This window comes from Neovison vison, chromosome 13 (genome assembly GCF_020171115.1).
Source record: "Neovison vison isolate M4711 chromosome 13, ASM_NN_V1, whole genome shotgun sequence".
Taxonomy (NCBI): Eukaryota; Metazoa; Chordata; class Mammalia; order Carnivora; family Mustelidae; genus Neogale; species Neogale vison.
The window spans coordinates 10,361,968-10,377,516 of NC_058103.1; the positions used below are offsets into that span (position 1 = coordinate 10,361,968).

The 15,549-nt window shown below is 44.8% G+C and overlaps 1 protein-coding gene across 1 annotated transcript; it reads left to right on the plus strand.

Annotated features, from left to right (window-relative positions):
- The first annotated feature begins 836 nt into the window (after positions 1-836).
- Positions 837-14,692, plus strand: LOC122893683 (serpin A11-like). Its single transcript, XM_044230882.1, has 4 exons — positions 837-1,482; positions 8,436-8,709; positions 12,262-12,409; positions 14,489-14,692. Exons 1-4 carry the CDS (start codon positions 837-839, stop codon positions 14,690-14,692), a joined length of 1,272 nt encoding a protein of 423 aa, XP_044086817.1.
- Positions 14,693-15,549: the final 857 nt, after the last annotated feature.

The window sequence follows — 15,549 nt, forward strand, 5'->3', positions numbered from 1 at the left end:
CTCAACAGCCCCATTTCCAGACGAACACTCTGAGATACGGGGGTTTGAACTTCCTCATACAAATCTGGGGCTATGCAACTCAACGCATGCCAGAACTCTTCCCTGAAACTCAGAGTCAATTAAGATACAGTTTTCCTCTGCTGCATGTGACAAGGGGAGCTCGAGATGCCAAGTTTGATGGGGACAGAGCTGACCCATCCTCCCGGGCTCCAGGCACCCCTCATGGGCAGTCCCCATCCACCAGGCCCCTGTGTCTCCCCATCACCTCAACACTCCAGCTAATGAAAAACCAGAAGAGGAGAGAGCACTCCCCTTTCTTGGAGGACCTGACCCAGGAGCTGTACACACCCTCCTCTCCCCTCCAGCTGGTGAGAGTGATGGGAAGGGCCACACCTGGCTTCTAGCAAGGCCCAGCCTCACTCTGTCATGGTGCCTTGAGCCTCTGCTCTGTAGCCACTCCCAGTCCCTGAAAGTTCAAGAGTGATTCCAAGAATGCCTAGAAAGAAGAAAGAAAAGAAAAAGGAAGGAAGGAAGGAAGGAAGGAAGGAGAGGGGGGGAAGGAAAGTAGGAGGGAGGGAGGGAGGAAGGGAGAATAAACAGTGGAATTTCGTTTTTAGAACCCAGAGTGCTTTTCTCAACAAAATCTTGTAGACAGACGATGACTACATCAAGCAGATTGAGGGCTGCTGCTCAGCCTGTAGCCTCATCCCCTGCAGGGCCCCTCATGGTAGCTGTGTGGGGTACAGTTTGGATGTGAGGTTCACTGTGCGAGCAATGGGGAGCACCAAAGTTATTTATGAAGCAAAATGACTTGTTCAACATCTTCTTTTCAGAGGATGGGTCCAGCCTGGCTGTGGCTGCTGGGAGCAGGGATCCTGCCTTCTGTCTACTGTCAGCCCTTTCCTGCCCATGGAGACAAGAGTCTGGGGGTGCCTCGGGCCCCCGGTGACCAGTTCTCCATGTCAGGGAACCCCGCCTACCACAAGATCACACCCACCATCACCAACTTTGCCTTGCGTTTGTACAAGCAGCTGGCCGCGGAAACCTCGGGAAACATCTTTTTTTCCCCCGTGAGCATCTCTACGTCCCTGGCCCTGCTCTCTCTTGGGGCCCAGGCTGACACCCCAGCTCAGATCCTGGAGGGCCTCGGCTTCAACCTCACAGAGATCCCAGAAGCTGACATCCACCGGGGTTTCCAAAGCCTCATCCACACCCTTGACCTGCCCAGCCCCAAACTGGAGCTGAAAGTAGGCAACTCCTTGTTCCTGGACAAGCAACGGAAACCTCGGCAACACTTTTTGGACACGATCAGGGAGCTGTACGGAGCATTTGCATTTTCTGCCAACTTTACGGACTCGGCCACGACCAGGAAGCAGATCAATGAGTACGTGAGAAAGCAGACGTACGGGCAGGTGGCGGACAGCCTCCAGGAGTTCACGCAAGACACGCTCATGATTCTCTTGAATTACATCTTCTTCAAAGGTGAGGGCTGGCTCGGGCAGCAGCACTGTCCCCTCCACCACCTGCAGTCATGCCCCTGGAAGACACCTGTCCTCAAGGCTTGCAGCTGTTCCTCCCCATGTACTGACACAACCTTCCTATCAGACTACTTCCTGATTTATCAATACTTGTTTTCTCTTGCCATGTTTCTTCTGTTCTTTTTTATCCTGATCTTCTTTTGTTCAACATTCCATCATACGCTTTTAGGAATAACCCCTTTTTTAAGAAAAATTTTACTTCTTATATTATCTATCTTGAACACATAAAAATATACAGAGGATAATACAAAATCCCCACCAAGAAGGGAGAAATATTAACATTTTAAAATTTGCTTCAGATTTTTATTTTTTTCAGGACTACAATATTGCAGGGATTTTAGTTCCTTTTTAACCTTTCCCTGGTCCCATTTGCCTCCTTCCATCCCTCCCCAGAGGCAACCAGTATCCTAGGGGTGACATGCAACCCTCTCCTCCATGTGTTCCCACCATGAACACATTAAGTATCTATGACCCTGTTTAATGCATTGCATGTGTTCTAGATTTTATGAGAATGGTATCATCTGTACAAATGATCTTGCACTTAGGTGTTACTGTCCTCACCACATTTTTTTTTTTAGATTTATTTATTTATTTTAGAAAGAGAGAGTTGGGGTGGGAAGGAGAGGGGCAGAGTGGAAGGGAGAGAATCTCAAGCAGACTTTCTGCTAAGTGTGAAGCCTGACACGGGGCTCTGTCCTTGGGACCTTGGGACAACCTTGGGACCATGACCTGAGCTGAAACCAAAGTTGGACCATTGACCAGTTGAGCCACCCAGGCTCCCCGTATCTTAATTCATATACAGAGCTTGTTAGCTTATTTTGACTGTGGCATTGAGCATGTCATGCTTGTGGGGCTGTTTCTACTGCTCATGTTATTTCTTGATTTAGTAGCATGTATCTCTGTGATGATCCTAGGAAAATGAATTCTTCCACTTTTTAAACACAGGTCTGTTCCGATGTCCTTCGTTTTCACCTGGTGTTTTTGTCTGTTCCAGGATCCACATTACATTTAGTCATCATGTCAGAGTACACCCCTCTGCACTCTGACAGTTTCTCAGACTTTCCTTGCTCTCAATGACCTTGCTGATTTTGAAGAGTACCAGCTAGACACTTTGTAGCATGTCTCTCAGTTGGGATTGTTTGCCTGTTTTTTCCTCATGAGGAAGACTGGAGTGAGGGGACATGGGGAGGAGGGCCATGGAGAGGAAGTGCCATTTTTATCACATTAAGCCAAGGATGCGTATTATCAGCATGACTTATCACCGTTGATGTTGACTTTGACCATCTGGCTGAGGTCATGCTTGTCAGATTTCTCTGTTGCAAAGTTACCCTTTCCCCATTGATGGAGGTCCCTATGTATATCCCATACTCAGAGACTGCGGTGTTATGCTCCATATCCATGAGAAGGGGGGATCTACCTAAAGTATTTGGAATTCTTTTGTATGGGAAATTTTTCTTTTCGCTTGCATTTATTTATTCAATCACTGACTTACATCATTATGGACTCAAGGATATTTATTTTATATTTGAGGTTGTAATCCACTGCTACTTAGCTTTGTGGCTTAAAATTTTCTTTCTTTTTTTTTAAACATTTTATTTTTTTTATTTGACAGAGAGAGATCACAAGTAGGCAGAGAAAGAGAGAGAGAGAGGAGGAAGCAAGCTCCCTGCCAAGCAGAGAGCCCGATGTAGGACTCGATCCCAGGACCCTGAGATCATGACCTGAGCCGAAGGCAGAGGCTTAACCCACTGAGCCACCCAGGAGCCCTTGGTTTAAAATTTTCTAACATTGACCATGAGAAGATCCTTCCATTGGTTCCTGCGTCCCTTGACATGGCCCCATCATTGCCGACTTTTTTTTTTTTTTTCTTTTTAGAGCACTTCCTTATTTCTGGAACTACAAGACACTCCAGGTTCATCTTTTATATCTCTTGCCCCCTGGAAAACATCTCTTTGTCTCTCTGTGCTGACATCTGGCTGATTTCTTCAGCTCCACTTCCCTTTTACTAATTCTTTCAACAGAATTAGTATCTAGTGTTTCACCCATCCACTGAATTTTCAACTTTGTTGACTATATTTTCACTTTGACATCCTATTTTTCTCAAATCTACCTATCATTTTTGTCATAATGACCCACTCTTGTTAAATTTATGCCTTCCTTTTTTTTTTTTTTTATAATAGACTAAAGAAAAAATGTCTTTCGGAGTATTCTACTCCCTGGAGACCTTCAACTTTGAATTCTTGGTTTTGTTGTCCCAAATTATTCTCTTTCGGTGAGGGATTGAAATGTTTACCTTTGGGCTGATTTTCATGGGAAATCGTCTTTTCATGAGTTTCTGATGGCCTGTTGTGGAAGGGCCTTTAGGAGAAAATTTCACATTTGCCTCTGGTATAGTCCTATTGTTTCCTGGATCTATTTTAATTTCCAAGTTGGGGAATCCCTGCACTGAAGAATTAATGAGAACATAGACCAGTCTTAGATTGGAGAGTTCCTACACTGCATGAGTAGTAAAAACAAAAAACCCAGAGCAAGTGACTCTTCCCCTCCACCCCTACCTGGAAATGGAGTGACCTGTCCTAACTCAGCCTGGGCTGCTGGGCAGAGTTTTTTAATCCAAGCTTCCCAGACGGGGAAGGGATTGCTTTTCATAGCTTTTGACTCTGCAGAGAGATCAGTTCTAAGTGTGGGCCTGAGTTTGTTTTTGTTTTCGTTTTTTTTTAAGATTTTATTCATTTATTTGACAGACAGAAATCACAAGTAGGCAGAGAGGCAGGCAGAGAGAGAGAAGAGGAAGCAGGCTCCCCGCTGAGCAGAGAGCCCGATACGGGGCTTGATTGCAGAACCCTGGGATCATGACCTGAGCCGAAGGCAGAGGTTTTAACCCACTGAGCCACCCAGGCGCCCGGGGGCCTGAGTTTTAATTATGTCCCCTGAGAAGACATTAAATACCACCCCTGGGGCTGTATCTGATTCTGATAACCTGAGAGCCAGATGACTTTGGTTCTAAATCAGAGTTACACACTCCTGTTTTTACCTGGAAGCTTTGATTCTTATTTTTTATCTCAGCTATTATTTATTTGTTTGTTTGTTTATTTAGCCATTATTTTGTCCAGCTTCTCTGTGTGTTTATGCAGAAAAAAAAACAGGTTTTCTGCTTTAACTTAGTCTATGACACTGATCAGAAGTCTCAAGGTCTTAAGCCTTTTTTTATTCTTATTTTTTTTTCCAATTTATTTATTTTCAGAAAGACAGTATTCATTATTTTTTCACCACACCCAGTGCTCCATGCAAGCTGTGCCCTCTATAATACCCACCACCTGGTACCCCAACCTCCCACCCCCCGCCACTTCAAACCCCTCAGACTGTTTTTCAGAGTCCAAAAGAAACGAAATCTTGCCATTTGCGACAACATGGATGGAACTAGAGCGTATCATGCTTAGCGAAATAAGTCAAGCGGAGAAAGACAAATATCATATTCTTATTTTTTCATTTTATTTTATTTTATTTCTTTTCAGTGTTCCAGAATTCATTGTTTATGCACCACACTCACTGTGCCATGTAATCCGTGCCCTCCTTAATACCCACTACCAGACTCACCCAATCCCCACCCTCCTCCCCTCCAAAACCCTCAGTTTGTTTCTCAGAGTCCACAGTCTCTCATGGTTTGTCTTCTCCTCCGATTTTCCCCAAGTCACTTCTCCTCTCCATCTCCCAATGTCCTCTGTGTTATTCCTTATGCTCTATGAGTAAGTGAAATGGTATGATAATTGACTCTTTCTGCTTGACTTATTTCAGTCAGCATAATCTCCTCCAGTCCTGTCCATGTTGATGCAAAAGTTGGGTATTCGTCCTTTCTGATGGAGGCATAATACTCCATTGTGTATATAGATCATATCTTCTTTATTCATTTGTCCATTGAAGGGCATCTTGGTTCTTTCCATAGTTTGACAACTGTGGCCATTGCTGCTGTGAACATTGGGGTACAGAGGGCCCTTCTTTTCACTACATTTATATATTTGGGGTAAATACCCAGTAGTGCAATTGCAGGGTCATAGGGAAGCTCTATTTTTTTCTTAAGGAATCTCCACACTGTTTTCCAAAGTGGTTGCACCAACTTGCATTCCCACCAACAGTGTAAGAGGGTTCCCCTTTCTCCACATCCTCTCCAACACATGTTGTTTACTTTCTTGTTAGTTTTGGCCATTCTAACTGGTGTAAGGTGGTATCTCAATGTGGTTTTGATTTGAACCTCCCTGATGGCTAATGATGATGAACATTTTTTCATGTCTGTTAGGCATTGTATGTCTTCTTTGGAGAAGTGTCTATTCATGTCTTCTGCCCATTTTTTGATGTGGTTATCTGTTTTGTGTGTGTTGCGTTTGAGGAGTTCTTTATAGATCTTGGATATCAGCCCTTTGTCTGTAGTGTCATTTGTGAATATCTTCTTCCATTCCATGGGTTGCCTCTTTGTTTTGTTGACTGTTTCCTTTGCTGTGCAGAAGCTTTTGATCTTGGTGAAGTCCCAAAAGTTCATTTTCACTTTTGTTTCCTTTGCCTTTGGAGACATATCTTGAAAGAAGTTGCTGTGGCCGATGTCAAAGAGGTTACTGCCCACGTTCTTCTCTAGGATTTTGATAGATTCCTGCCTTATGTCAAGGTCTTAGGTCTTAATCATTTTTAATTCTCCAGAATCTGACACAGGGTCAAGTATATTTTATTTTTTTAATTTTTTTTCTAATCAATGAATAGGAAACTTATACTAAGGCTCTGGGGCCTTGGCGCTCAGGCTGGAGTCTTCCCTTTGGACAAAGGAAGAGCCAGTGGAGTGGCCTTATCTGACTTTCTTTTTGGGGCATATTTTGTTGGTATGGCCATAATTCTTCTTGGGTCAGTTGACGGTGTGGAGGTGCTGGTGAGCAAAACTCTTGTGGCAGATCATAGCTGTGATTGTATTTCTGGGCCAGTTGACAGAAGGGAGGCTCCATGATACCACCCCACAGGCGAAGCACCAAGTACAGGGCAGACTCTTCCTGGATATTGGAGTCTGTGAGAGTGAGGCCATCCTCCAACAAAAATTAGTGCAGGTGAGGCGAGATGTCCTCCTTGTCTTAGATTTTGGCTTTCACATTCTCAATGGTATCACCGGGCTTGACCTCAAGGGTGATGGTCTTGTCCATCAGGGTCTTTGCAAAGATCTGCTTCTCTATCTCTGCCACAAGGCCACCACCACCACCAAACCACTTAGACACCTTGTTGAATAAAAAGGGGGTCGAGTATGTTTTGAATGGTTGCTGCATGAATGATTTCAAGTTAAAGTTAGGTCTTGTGTTTGAGGTGTCTAGGAATGGCTCAAATGGCTCATTAATGCTCAAAAACATACAACAAGACTGACTACAGTTCAGGGCCTTAGCTAGCATCTTAGAAAAATTTATGAATAAGATAATTTTCTTACCCTTGTGTAGTTCACAGTAAAAGCAAAATAGGCAAATAAGTAAAATAAGTAAAAAGGCAATTGCAACTCAATGGGAAAGTGATGCTTGCTTGAGCAGATATGGGTGCCATGGAGCTCTCAAAAGGTACACCTTTCCAGATTTGGGGACTAAGATAAGGTTCTCTGGAAGAGGAGACATCTAAGCTGAGACATGAAGAATGAGCTGGATTTACTCAAGCAAAGAGGTTGTGGGAAAGGTGTGGAGAAGAGGGTTCAGGTTGAAAAACCAGCATGTGCCGACATCCAAGGAAAAGAGAAACCTTTGCATTTTCAAGGAACTGAAATGAATTTAGTTGGACTAGAACATAGAACACAATAGCATAATGCTTAGGGGACAGTGCCAAGAGTTGCAATAAGAAAGTAAGGAGGAACTATGTTGAGAATCCTGGACTTTATCTGTAGGACCCCAGGATGACCAAGATATTGGAAGCAGTAGAGTGACATGATTACATTTGTTTAAAAAAAATCAGTCTGGCTACAATTTGGAAAATGGTTTGGAGGGGATGAAGGGTGGGAGAGCAGAGAAAAGTCAGGAAGTTCCTGAAGCAGTTCAAAGTAAGTAAGATGGTGGCTGTGGATGAAGGTGCCGCTTTGGAGGTAGAATCAGCAATGCATGGTCAGTGAGAGGATGTAGGCAAGAAGAACAAGATGAGCCAGCTTTCATCAGCAAGACCAGTGCTTTCAGGAGGTTAAGCCTGGAGGCTGTTGTGCATAGAGATTGTTAAGTAGAAAGAGAGAAACTATTACACACATGAACAAGGCTGTGAACAACAGATTCTCTGTTTCTGTGTCATAAAGAGCTTTTGCATTATATTTAACATTTTATTAACTGAATTCTTTCTCCTTTTTCAGTTTGAATACTGGAAAGTTCAAGGGAGGGGGTGGCTCTTGACCTTCCCTGTAGAGGGTTGCTGTTTCAAGGCAGGGCAGAGAGGGGTCAAGTCAATGTTTGCAGAGAACATGGCCTGTGGAGCCAGTCAAGCCCCAGTCCCTGCCCTACCATCTAATGGCTCTGCAGATTGGGTATGTTTCTATAAATTCACAGGGAATAAGTTTCTCATTGTTGACATGGAGGTCATAATACTTGTTTAATATTAATGTTCATGAAAAAGTAAAGAGATAATGCCTTGCATATGGAAGATAGTTAGTAAATGGAAATACCTTTTAGCTTCTTGAAAGCTAAGTTGAACTAGAATGGAACAAAATCATAGACCATTAGAGCCTAACTCTGGGGACTCACTCTAGTGGCTGAGCCAGCCCTAACTTCTGGCCCCTGATTCTGTATCCACCTCATATTTATGTATATCGAAGAGGAAGTCATGGAACGAGTGTGGCTTAGTGTATGTCTACCCAGAGTTGCTCTCCTGCAGTGTGTTCTCATAGTTTTATGGATTTTGTGTCCTAAGCCAAGTGGAAGCATCCTTTCAATCGCTACCAGACCCAGAAGCAAGAGAGCTTCTTTGTGGATGAGAGGACCTCCCTCCGCATTCCCATGATGCACCAAAAGGAAATGCACAGGTTCTTCTATGATCAAGAAATGGCTTGCACTGTCCTCCAAATAGAATACAGCGGAAACGCCCTGGCTCTGCTTATCCTACCTGACCCAGGGAAAATGGAGCAGGTGGAGGCAGCTCTGCAGCCAGAGACCCTGAGGAAATGGGATCAGTGGCTTCTGCCCAGGTAAGTGTCAGAGCAGAAGGACTCCAGCAAACTTGGTTCAAGAATCCAGACAAGGCCTTGATCAACACCAACTGTAAAAGCCTAACCTCTAGGTCTGGCTCATCATCTTGCCCTTTAACTAAGTATGTGGGTAAGATGAGGCCATAATCACTGCTACATTGGGTTGGTCAAAGGATTGACCAAGTTCTCACATATAAACCTTTGAGATTGGTCATGATAAGTGCTCACCAGGTGTTAATAATTCTTATCCCTTCCTGAGTGTTTTTCTGGCCAACCTTCTTTCCTCTTGTTTCTCCCTTTTTCTAGAATAATTTACTACCAGGAGGTAGGGAAGTATAACAAAAAAATCAGATTAAGGACAATTATTAAGAGTAATTATGACTCCCACGCAACAGTATATATTTCTTAAAAGAGCCCCTCCTTTTTTTACTTTATGTAAAAAATTGTTTGACCAAAATGTAGAAAAGGTGATGTTATTACATGTTTTACAGTTGGAAGAATCTAAACGAAAAGTGTAGGTTTTATTCAATTGCACAATTTGCTAGTGTACCTCTGGGGTTGTATGATGCTTAATAAATAAGAGCGAGAGGTAAAGGATTTGGATAAGTTGGAAGCAGGTTTGTAGAACTGTAAACTTGAGTTGGCCCCCACAGTGCTAGGGAGTGGGGACTGTTTCAGCTCCAAGATGTTGGCCAGGAAGGCAGAAATAAAACAGCACCAAAACATGTAGCCTTGTTGACAAAATAGTCCATATCCAATTTAATCAGGAGGTTCTTGGTCATTTATTAACTTGGTCATGAAGAAGGACTTAGATACCTGGTTAGGTAAATCTTCAATTTGGCATTCCTTGAAGTATGGAGGAGAGATAAAGCTAGGTCAATTACTTTATCTCTGACTTGCAGTCAGAGAGCACCCCCCACCCTGCCCAATGTTTGGCTAACATTGCTCAATTATTGATGGCTAGCAGTCTTTTTGATAGGTCCTCTTTGAAAAAAAATACCCTTATTTTTATTAAAATATTTCTTAATGAAATTAAATACCAAGAAGAGTACTGTAAGAATCAAAGTGCTAGTTTTATGGGATCTCAACCCCTACCACCTTTTATCTCACCTTTCAGTTTGTGGTTTTCCTTACAATGGTTTCAACATTTTCTGGTATGAGACTCCATTTTCTAGGTAACCCTTTCATGGGATCTATCTTATTTCAGGAGAGCTCTGATACGACATTTGGCCTTGAGTTCTAATTGCCTCTTGCTGCATAATAAGCCACCCCAAAATGGAAAGGCATAAAAAAAAATCTATTATCTCTCTCCGTCCAGTGGGTGGACTGGGCTCAGCCTTGTGGTTCTCATGTGAGGCTTTCCTGCACTGGAGTTGGATACTGGCTAGGGCTGGAGCATTGAAGGCTTTTCTTTGGGCTGTCTCGTGCCTGATTTAGCTGGCTGCTCAGATAAGGGCTGAGCAGGTGTCTCTCTCTCTCTCTCTCTCTCTCTCTCTCTCTCTCCCTGTAGCATCTCCATGAGGCTAGCTTGGGCTCCTGCACATCGTTTCAGCATAATTGATGTTGTTATATGGCAGCTCAGGGCTCCAGGAAGGAGTGTTCCAAAAGACAGGAAGTGAAAGTTCCTGCTCTCTTAAGATCTGGGCTCCAAAGTGTCTCTTCTGCTATCTGCTTTGGGTCAGAGTAGTCACAGGACCCCTCCCCCCACCCCCAGTTCAGAGGGAGGGTGTACAGACCAAACCTCTTGATGGCCACTTTCATCTTGAACCCACCAGCAGTTGGTAGACACCAATCACCCTAGTACCCACAGAAGCCTTCCCTCAGCTCCCCAACCACACTGAGGGATAGGAAAAGGTGTTCGTGTTTGGGCAGAGATTCAAATACCAAATAAAAAAGATACAAGTCAAGGACAGAGATCAGGATAAGAGACTATTCCTGTTGTCTATGAACTTACATGGCTATGATCAGTTTCTGATTCCAGCTCCATATTCTCAAGGTCCTTTGGGGGGAACCTGTCCCTTCCCCCAGCAGAGGAGGAACTACCACAGAATCTTCTATATTTTTCCCTCAGGAACATCTGGGTTGTTTTTGTTTTTGTTTTTGTTTTTTGTTTTTATTTTGTTTTTGTTTTTGTTTTTAAGTAGGCTTCATGTTCAGCATGGAGCCAATGCAGGACTTGAACTCATGACCCTGAGATCAAGATCTGAGCTAAGATCAAGAGTCAGACAGACACTTATTGGGCTGAACCACCCAGGAAACCCAGGAAGGTCTGTTTTGGCCTCACTTTGACCTTCAAAAAACAAAACCAACCCAAGTTATTTTTCGAAATCTCAGATGATTTAACAGGACATGCTGTTACTGTGTCTCGTGCCAGAGAGTTATAATATCACAGCAGCATGTTAATGGGATTTCCAACATGAAAACTTCAGATTGCCAGGCTTCCCTCTGTTGAGCTGTGTGGAAGGTTCACTTGTTCAGGGGAATCACTATTCCCACTAACTGTTCATTTTTCATTTACGTGGGCTGAACACCTACTGTGTGCAGGGCTCTCTAGCAGGCTCCTGTGCTAGACTCCGCTCTGACCCCTCCAAGGCTTGGGCCTGCCCACAAGGGCTGCCTGTGGAAAATTTGCCAAGTGGGCCAAGGTAGCTTTGTTTTCTGTTCTCCATATCCTTTCCCTCCTCTTCAGTGTTTGACACCTGACCTCCCCTTGATCCCTTTGATTAGACATCTGGACACTCACATTATCCCAGAAGTTAGCTGGCAATGAATCTCTAAGCTGATTTAGGCTATCTAATCTGAACTAATCAGAGGCAGAACTTTCCAAGCAGGTTATTACCTGGCCAGACTCATAGGGCCCCCTGCCCTGACAACTGTGAAACAATAATCAAGAAGAACAATCCCAAGAAGAAAAGGACAGATTTGCTCAGTGTCAAATAAAACTTAACCGCAGGCAGTGAATTTACCGCAGGCAGTGAATTTACCGCAGGCAGTGCAGTGATCCAATGGCAAGGGCAATCTCAGGACAGAGAGGGGCCCACAGTTTACACACTCCATCTCTCTTCAGATCAATGGCCCAAAACTCAGACAGTAAGAGTGGACAGTTTCTGGGGGCATTGCCAGGAGCTGGATTTAGGATACAGTTGAGAAGGAGAGCCAGCAGAACCTGCTGATGAATCAGACATGGAGGTGGGAAAACATTGGCAATATTTCCCCTGCATGGTTATTCTTTGGATCTGATCAGTTATGCCTTGTAAAATCCATTGCCCGACGTCTGCCATGGAAGAAGTCCTCCATAAAGTGCCGGAGATGAAGACACATGGCCATGCCAGGAGTCTTCTCAGATCCAGACACAAGAGGCCTGCAAGGTGTGAAGAGAAGGGGGGGTCTGGGTTTCTGGAATGTTCTGGTACAGTGGGGAGTGTTGTGGTAGGACCAGATCCCCCTCCTTCTGGGAAACACTTCTTCCCAAAGCTCAGACTGCCCACAGACAGGGTGGGAGCAGCCCATGTAACCTGAAAGCATGGGCTCTCTGGCTGGTTCTCTCTGCAGCCTCCTGGATTTGCATCTGCCAAGGTTTTCCATTTCTGGGACATATAACCTTGAAGAAATACTTCCCCACATCGGTCTCACCAACATCTTCAAGTTAGAAGCTGACTTATCAGGAATCACTGAACAGCTCAACCAAACCATCTCTCGGGTAAGGTGGTGAACATGGACGGAGGAGAGGGTCTTTTCTCCTCTGAAGTGTGCATTTGAAAGTCAAGTTTCTCTTTCTTTTTCCCATTCTGGGTCTTGATTCCAATCTATGAGGCTTCTTTTCACAAAAAGTTCCCTTTCTGTCTCTCCTCTGGATTCTTCAGAGCAGGAACACTGAGTGCTGTATAAAGTAGACATGTATTTGGGGTCATCCATGGACCCAAAATTTCTGTAGTGGGGATTAGCTTTGTCTTCATTCCTTATACTTCCTCCAGGGCAGGCAGTGAAACTCTTTCTTTGTCATAGTTATAGAGAGTAGTGGGCCATGAAGACAAGATGTGTCAGCCTTGCTACAGACACAAACATCCCCCCAAATCTCAGAGCCCGAACAGGCTTACTTCTTACTTATGTTACGTGCCAGAAGTGTGTCATGACCATGGGGCTACAGACCTACTTCACATTGCTTCTCCCCTCCAGGATGCAGATGGAAGGAGGAGTCCCTATCTGGGATATGTCATTTTCAGGGCAATGGGTAAAAAGTAAGAGAAACTGTAGGATGGGTTTTCACATTTCTTTTCACTCTGGGTTATGCCAAGGCCAGTCATGTGTCCCTGGCTAAAGCAAGTCCCATAGTCAAGATGGCCATCATTTTGGGAGGGGGGCAGTTTCTGGTCTCCTCCTGTAAGAGGCATTACCAGTTACAGGGCATGGCTGGGAATCCATGACTCTACTAGGAAAGGAGAGCTAATAGCTGGGTATAACAATGTAATTTTCCTTCCCTGCTCTATCTTTTCTGTTTTAGGATAGAGTCATTAATTGTTGTTTGAGGCTTTGCCAGGAATTTCTTTTAAAAATGTAGTTATTTATTTATTTGAGAGAGAGAGCACAGAGAGGGAGAGAGAATCCCAAGCAGATTTGGGATTGAACCCCACATCAGGCTCTGTGGGGCTCCGTCTCATGACCCTGAGATCACGACCTGACCCAAAACCAAGAGCTGGTTGGTAAAACAACTGCATCACCCAGGTTCCCCTTTGCTAAGAATTTCATAAGGAAGGTTTTCTGTCTTTTGCTTGTGAAAGGCCAGCTGAGATTAGGAACGTGAACCAAGGCAATAGGGATGGGGTCCTATGTGTGCACATGAATGCATGTGTGTGTGTGTGTGTGTGTGTGTGCGTGTGTGTGTATGCCTGTGGTGGACAGGGTGAAGAAGAAGTAGAAGAAATAACGTCACCTTTTAAAGAATTCCTTTAGCAGTGACCTTAAATGCTAGGTGTGTCTCTTCATAGAACTTTTTAGGAACGAAAAGGCTTGTCAGGCCAAAATGTTTCAACCCTTTTTTAAAGCTTCAGAATCCTTTCTTCCTAAAATGGTATGTGAAGGTGACAGTTTAAAAAAAGGAATTCTGGAGGGGGGTTAAGGGGGTTGGAGTAACTGGGTAACGGGTATTTTGGAGGGCACGTGATGCAATGAGCCCTGAGTGTTGTATGCAACTGATGAGTCCCTGAACTCTACCGCTGGAACTAATAATACACTTTATGTTAATTAATTGAATTTAAATTTAAAAATTAAAATTAAAAAAGGAATTCTTACAAAAGCTGGTAGAGGGTTTGGCATATCAGACAACCCTGTTCCCTGAACTCATGTTAAAAATCACTGATTTAGGCTAAGCAGGTCATCTTAAAAGAAGAGGCCAGCAAGGGTTAAAGATGTGCATGCAGCTCAGAGCAGGGCCTGGTGGGTGAGGCTCAGAGCAGGATCCCGGTGCGCAGGTGTTTCCAGCACGCTCTTAAAACTTGCTGTTGGGAGTTTGCAACCTGATTTCTGCATGCCCTGCTCAGGCTCATCTGTGTTTTGCCAGAGAGCAAACAGCACTGTTAAGGCCATCCCCAAGGATGCAGTGGTGGCGGGGAGAAAATGCCGGGAAGAGGCAGAAGCAGTGAAGGCTGGCATTGCCTCCTAGGAAGACAGGGCCCTGGGACCTGAGGGGGTGACTCCCTGCAGCTCCTTAGAACAACACATGTGGGAGCTGTCCCCTGAGAGCACCCTGAGCTGACACTGGCTCTGTCCCTATCTCCTCCAGGTGTCACACAAGGCGACAATGGACATGAATGTGTGGGGAACCCGGGCAGGGGCTGCCTCCGGCCTCCTCTCCCAGCCCCAGGCTCTGAATGCATCGTTGGCCCCCCAGACCCGTTTCAACCGGCCTTTCCTGGTGCTCCTGTGGGAGGTGACCACGCAGAGCTTGCTTTTCCTGGGCAAAGTCGTCAACCCTGCTGCAGGGTGACCACAGTGGGAGGCCAGGTGGCAACTTGTCTCCCCCTCCCCTGAACAATCAGAAAGGCCAGCACCAGCCTGTACCTTGGGCTGCAGTGAGGACCAGCTAATACATGTGCAAAGATCCTAATAAATTTGACCTTGGGTTGTGTGAACATTGAAGTGCAGTGTTTACAAGGGAAGGTTGAGAATAAGTCACCTTCAGAGGAGATTGGGACTAGGGTCAGGGCTCCAAATCATGCTCTAAGAAGGGGGTGTGATAATGGGCTGATGTAGCACGGGAGGTCAACTAGCTAAGGGTAACCCCAAGATCAAAGAACATGAGAGGGTCCACATGGCCAGGTGGGCACAAACTTGGTCAGTGGGATGAATTTGGGGACAGTATTCGGTTGCAATGGGGCATCTTTAGCTATTGGAGTCTGTGAACCACAAATGTGCCCCTCCGGTCTCAAGGAGGCATCTGTCCAAATCTAATGGGGAAACACAGTGGGATGCCAACTTTGCTGCATGTATGTGTCATGCTTGTGGAAATACCCATCCCTACACCCCTACAATGACATTAGTGCCAAGACTAGAGAGTGGGTGTGGGTGGTATATGTCTAGGAAGGAGTCATCCTGAAAGGTGCCTTTGGAAGAAACACTCATACACACCCTAAGAAGGTCAGACCTGAGTTGGATCCTCAAAACCAGGTAGGTTTTTAAACAAAAGATAAGAGGGTAAGACAGTTTGGGGGAGGGTGGAGGAGACCCTCTGTGGGCAGGGGCAGTGAGGAAAGAAGGAAAATAATGTTCTGATAAAAAAAAAAAAGAGAGAGAGAGAAAGAGAGAGACCCAGTTTTGCAGTAATAGAAAGTTGATGTAGGATCA